Raw genomic sequence first — 6,139 nt, forward strand, 5'->3', positions numbered from 1 at the left:
TAGAGAGCAGGTGGGGAGAGACTGGGGAACTGAGCCCTGAGCTGGGCCTGAAAGGAAAGGCAGCAGGAGGATGGAAGGGAGAACATTCCAGGAGGGGAAGCTGCAGAATCCAGGAGAAGAGCTGGGAATGAGCTTGCCTCATGCCAGGTAGGCGGCACCGGGCGGCACCGAGTCAGTGAGCCCTGCCAGGAGAGAAGGGTGGGCACGGGGCCACAGGGCATGTGACAGGAGCAGGGAAGCAGCAGGGGTGGGGCCCGATTTCGCCAGGCCTCTGGAGCCAGGAGGTATCAGCCTTGATGTCAGAGATAACGAGAGCTGTGTGGGCTCCTAGGCCAGCAGCCAGCCAGCTGGCCAGGCAGCGGCCCATTTCTCAATGCTCCAGGTCTATGCCAGACAAGACATGAACACATGGCACAAAATTTTGCTTTTTACTGATAACCTACCCTGATGATAGCGTGGGACATTTATAGACAAAGTCTCTGGGCTCCCAGGACACCACCTCCTCCTTGGCTTCTTCCAGTCTCACTGGCTGCCTGTTCTGTCTGCCCCCCCTTGCCAGCTCTTCTGCCTCCACCAGGCATCCCGAAAGTGGGAAGCAGAGCTCACAAACTCAGGCCTCTTCTCTTCCGTCTCTTCATCCCATCCTTTGGAGATCTCATCCAGCTCTGTGGCTTTAAAAATCATCTATACTCTGCTTTATGTATTAAACAGATTATCTTCCTACCCTATCTCCTGAGTACCTGAGGCTGCCCACCTGACATCTCTACTTGGGTAAATAACAGGCATCTCAAATTTATTTACGTATTTATTTTTTTAATGTTTATTCATTTTTTGAGAGACAGAGCACAAGCAGGAGGGGGCAGAGGAGGGGCAGAGAGAGGGAGACACAGAACCCAAAGCAGGCTCCAGGCCCTGAGCTGTCAGCACAGAGCCCGATGCGGACCTCGAACTCATGAATTGCAAGATCGTGACCTGAGCTTAAGCTGGTCGCTTAACCTACTGAGCCACCCAGGTGCCCCAGGCATCTCAAATTTAAAACTTCCAAGGGCTTCCTGGGTATATCAGTCAGTTAAGCGTCCAACTCTTGATCTCTGCTTGGGTCATGATCTCGCAGTTCATGAGATCGAGCCCCGCATCAGGCTCTGTACTGACAGTGCTGAAATCTCTCTGCTTGGGATTCTCTCTCCCTCTCTCCCTCTCTCTGCCCTTCCCCTGTTCACTCTCTGTCTCAAAATAAATAAATAAACATAAAAAAAACAAATGTCCGAGACAGAAACCTCCAGTCCCCTCCACCTCAACCTGTTTCGCACTTTTGTGAGTACGTGTACCGCCCACTTGTTAAGGCAAAAACCTAGGAGACATCACTGATGTCTTATTTAGCATCCAATCTATCAATAAGTCCTGTAAGTTCTGCCTCCTGAAAAATCCAGAATCTGTCCACTTCTGCTGTCCACCGCCACCAATCAATCCTCCACCATTTTCTCCTGGACTGCAGCTAAAACCTCCTCACTTGTCTCCCTGGGTCCCCTCTTGTCTGCCAGGCAGCCCATTCTCCACAGACCAGCCAAAGTGATCCGTGTAAAACACAAATCAAACAAAGTCGAACTTCAGATTAAAACCTTTCAGTGGCTTCCCACTGCTTCAGAATGACATGAGAGCCACCTCCGCAGCATCTGGGCCAGCCTAAGACTCTGACCTCATATTCTGCCACCTACTTCTCCCTCTCTTTCCCTGCTCTCTGCTGCCCCAGACACACTGGTTTTCTCTCTGTTTCCAGAACAGACCAACCTTGTGCCCATCTCAACAGGGCCTTTGCCCTTAGAATTTGCTCTCTCTGGAACATTTTCCCACCATTCTTCTCACTGTTCGGGTCTCGGTTCAAATGTTACCATCCTACTGAGGTCCTCTCCTTGCTGCCAGTCCCTCATTATCACATATTTTGTTCTGCTATCTGTGACATGGAAATAGTCATCTATTTACTTATTGTCTATCTCCCCCATTAGAATGTAAGTTTCAGGAGCGTTGGATCTTGTCTGACCTGCTCAGTGCTCTGTCTCCCACTCTTAGAACAACACTGGGAACACAGTAGGAGCTCAATAAATACTGGTTCAACCAATGAATAAGTGCTCCAGATGTGGTTCCTGGTCTTCTCGAGATGAGAGAGGCATAACAAGCCACAGGAAGAGTTACCTAAGAATCCAGTGCAGGAAGTGGTGACTCTGAAAACTGATTCAAAGCTAGTCTGATAAATTGATTTTTGCTGAAGTATTGCTGGATGACAATGTGCTACCTAGTAATGCTGGCCTCTAATGGGAATCTAGAAAGACAAAGGTCTAATCCATATGGTGGTCCTAGAGGGAAACACTTCAAGGACTAGAACAGGGGGCAGATGAGGAGCTATTTGAAAACTGATGGGTGCTCCCCAAGGACTGAAGGGTTACAGGAATGGTGGGAAGGGTGTGGGGCAGGGAGGTTGAGGGAAGCACTAGGGTGGGAGCCTTGACCACTCTTCACTTGTGACTCTGAGAGGAGTCACTGGCAGGGGTCCTGGTGATTGTATGGGGCAGTCAGCCTGGTCAAGAGGTAGAGTGGTATGCTTGGGAGGACTGGGAGGATTGGTCATCCCCCCAGCAGCCCTCAGTCGCCTTGCGTGGTGGAAGCTGGTTGACAACCACAGCTATGATGTGGGGCCTATCGGGGCCAGGCAAGTCAACCCAGAGTCAAGGCCCACCAAGCTGGGGCCAGAAAGAGGGTGAGGTAGAGACAGAAAGGCCTATAGGAGGCAAAGAGACCAGTGCTCCTTATGAGCGAGGTGCAGGCCCACAGGAGGAAGAGGCTTATGGCTGCAGAAGTCAGACTGGCACCATTGCCGAGAACGTAGCTGCCACAAGGATACAAGAACCTTGACTCCTCTCCAGTCACTGAGCCTCTGTAGGAAGCTCACACACTCACCCAGAGTAGAAGCTGGTGGGCAGATCTGGATCCACTGAGAATTACCTACAGACACTGTTCAATTTTTGTAGCCCACTAAATTACCAACGGGACTTACTTATTCAAGGTTTTCTCTTCACTAGCCGATAGATAGGTGGGGCTCCTCAGGAAGGCCAAATCTACACATTCTCCCCAACATTTATGACCCTGCTCTGCCACGGTGCTAATTGTGCGGTTTGAGCACCTACTCTGTGTCAGAGACCCTGCTAGGTCCTTGTCCACTCTCCTCGGGATCGTATTAATAGAAATATCTTCCAGCTCAGGTCTCCCTTGGACTGACGAGGTGTGTGACCTCAATCCCGCTGAGCCTCGGTCGCATCAACAAACAGAAATGCTAATCCCTCCCCAGCAGAGCGTCGTCAGGCACTTGGAATGCACTCCGTACACAGGTGTAGTTGTTTTAGTTAACAGCTCTTGGGGTCAAGGAGGCAGGTGAGGACAGGTGAGGGGGGGTGGGGGTGAAGGGATTCCTCTGGGAAAGAAGGAAATCAACAAAAATACGGCTTCTTAACTCTATGGTGATGCAGGTGATCTTATTCGGAGCCAGCAAAGTCGGGGTAAAATTTAAGGAGCTAGGAACCTTCTAGCCAGGAACGCAGACATACCTGAGAGCCCCCAAGGGCCGTGGGAAGCAGAGGTGGGAGACTGGGAGTTTCCAGGTCCTGTGTGTGCTCAAACTCACTGACATTTCTTTCCGACCTGCTCTCTTCAGCCCCCTGTATCTCCTGTGGGGCAAACACATCAGTTCCCGGGCCAGGACAGCCTTCCGAGCTCTGGAGAGTCATTAAGGCAGTGAGCGTCCCCTTCACTGGGGCTCAGCACAGGCTGTGTGGAGGTGGGGCTAGTCCTTCACGGCGAGGTGTCTGAACATCCTCAGGAAATTTGAAGGGAGTTTTGCAAGAACGTGGAAGCAATGCCATTGGATTCCTCCCGAAGATAAATAAGCCTGATGAATTATTAAGGAGGTGAAAGAAGTCAGGGCTTAGCTAAAAGAATCCCACATTTCTGTGAATATTTCAACCACTCCGGACCTATTTTGGCGAAGAGACTGTTCTTGTGCTGTGTGAAAAGCCTGGAGGGAGCTAGAATTACGCTCACCTAGGGCGGCTCTTGGTTAAGGGAGGCCTGCCTTTCTGAGCTCGGATCCAGGCTCAGAGATAGCTTCTCACAGCTCAGCAGCTATTTTTAACGTTGTGAAACTCAATATGTCAGTGGGGAGGGCAGGAGGAGGCAGGGCTGGAGGCGAAGTGGCTGAGGCTGTCTGGCCCCTGATGGAGGCGAAGTCACTCTCTGGCTCTTGGCTGACACCCCTGCATCTCTTTATTGAGCTGAAAATAGATACCTGGCCTGGTGTTCAGGGCTGACGGAGGGGGGTACAGCCCAGAAGAGAATTTGATAATTTAATCTGTCTCTCGTTTGAGCTCTTTCTTTGATTTAATACAGATGCTGTGTCTGGCAGCTGAAAGAGAATGCATCATAGCTCCGTGGTAAAAATAAAAATACTAAACTAAAAACAAAACCCAAACCCTTGGTATGTTCTGTTTACAAGTGCTTTAAAACGTACATTCAGGGGCGCCTGGGTGGCGCAGTCGGTTAAGCGTCCGACTTCAGCCAGGTCACGATCTCGGGGTCCGTGAGTTCGAGCCCCGTGTCGGGCTCTGGGCTGATGGCTCAGAGCCTGGAGCCTGTTTCCGATTCTGTGTCTCCCTCTCTCTCTGCCCCTCCCCCGTTCATGCTCTGTCTCTCTCTGTCCCAAAAATAAATAAAACGTTGAAAAAAAAATTAAAACAAACAAACAAACAAAAAAACGTACGTTCAGGGGCTCATTTGGTTAAGTGTCTGACTTCGGCTCAGGTCATGAGTTTGAGCCCTGCATCAGGCTCTGTGCTGACAGCTCAGAGCTTGGAGCCTGCTTCGGGCTGTGTCTCCTCTCTCTCTGCCCCTCCCCCGGTCACACTCTCTCTCTTTCTCTCAAAAATAAACATTAAAGAAAAGAAAAAAAAAAAAAAAAAAAAAAGGAAAGAAACCCAGCAGCAGCCAGACCACAGTCCAACTGACTAGAGTCCTGTGTAAAGTGTCACTTTTCTGTCTGTGCTGAAGGGTAGCACAATTTGCACCCACCTCTCCCCACCCCAAATCTGCCACATGGCATGAGGATTATTTCAAGCTGAAAGGCAAGTGAGGAGAAGCAGATACAGGAAAAGCTCTCTGCCCTCCCCTTATTTGCCTAAAAGTAGGACATACATTTACAAAGGTGTCCTTCCTCCCCTGTCCACCAGGGAGGATGGAAGTTAATGAGGGAAGGCAACACCAGATCCTCAGCAGCACATTGTACACCTTTTAATAATAACCTTGAGGGGCGCCTGGGTGGCTCAGTGGGTTAAGCGTCTGACTTCAGCTCAGGTCATGATCTCGTGGTCTGTGGGTTCGAGCCCCGCGTGGGGCTCTGTGCTGACAGCTCAGAGCCTGGAGCCTGTTTCAGATTCTATGTCTCCCTCTTCCTCTGACCCTCCCCTGTTCGTGCTCTCTCTCTCCCTGTCTCAAAAATAAACGTTAAAAAAAATAACCTTGAACAACCTAAGTATATATAATTTTTATTTGTCAATCGTATCTCAATAAAACTGGCAAAAAAAAAAAAAAAGAAACGAGTCAGAAGGTGACTGGGCAGTGTCCTTAGTGTCACAGTAGTTGAAACTGCCAGCCACTATGGTGGCTTATACTTGAGTCCTGGAGCCCCTCCCTGCAGACCTTCTGGGGCATTAGTGCTGGTGGGGCTCCCCCTCCCCACCCTGGTGAGAAGACCAGAGGAGCCCTCACACCTTTCCCAGATCTGTGTCAGGGAGTATCTGAATGTGTTTTTCTTTTAGAAGTGTTTGTAACAAGCACCTACCTGGGTGCCTCAGTCGGGTGAGCGTCCGACATCAGCTCAGGTCATGATCTCACCGTTTGTGAGTTCGAGCCCCCCATCAGGCTCTTTGCTGACAGCGCCGAGCCTGCTTGGGATTCTCTCTCTATCCCTCCTCAACTTGCACTTTCTCTCTATATACAAAAATAAGTAAATAAATAAAAAGAAATCTTTATAAAGAATGTCTCCAGGCTTCCCTTGCTTAGTCCCCTGCAAAATCCACCTCCTACATGTTACAAATAA

At 50.0% G+C, this 6,139-nt stretch overlaps 1 protein-coding gene across 3 annotated transcripts in view; it reads right to left on the reverse strand.

Annotated features, from left to right (window-relative positions):
• Nucleotides 1–4,125, reverse strand: part of PLA2G4E (phospholipase A2 group IVE) — a 64,613-nt gene extending 60,488 nt beyond the window's left edge. For 2 of the 3 annotated variants that reach the window (XM_040492374.1, XM_040492368.1), the window contains exon 1: nucleotides 3,597–4,125. In XM_040492374.1, the coding sequence (XP_040348308.1) occupies nucleotides 3,597–3,776 (180 nt within the window). In that variant the 5' untranslated portion in view covers nucleotides 3,777–4,125. The remainder of the gene's footprint in view (nucleotides 1–3,596) is intronic. The other variant, XM_040492369.1, reaches the window with a different exon arrangement.
• Nucleotides 4,126–6,139: the final 2,014 nt, after the last annotated feature.

Source organism: Herpailurus yagouaroundi, unplaced genomic scaffold (assembly GCF_014898765.1).
Source record: "Herpailurus yagouaroundi ecotype Mexico unplaced genomic scaffold, PumYag 184, whole genome shotgun sequence".
Taxonomy (NCBI): domain Eukaryota; kingdom Metazoa; phylum Chordata; class Mammalia; order Carnivora; family Felidae; genus Herpailurus; species Herpailurus yagouaroundi.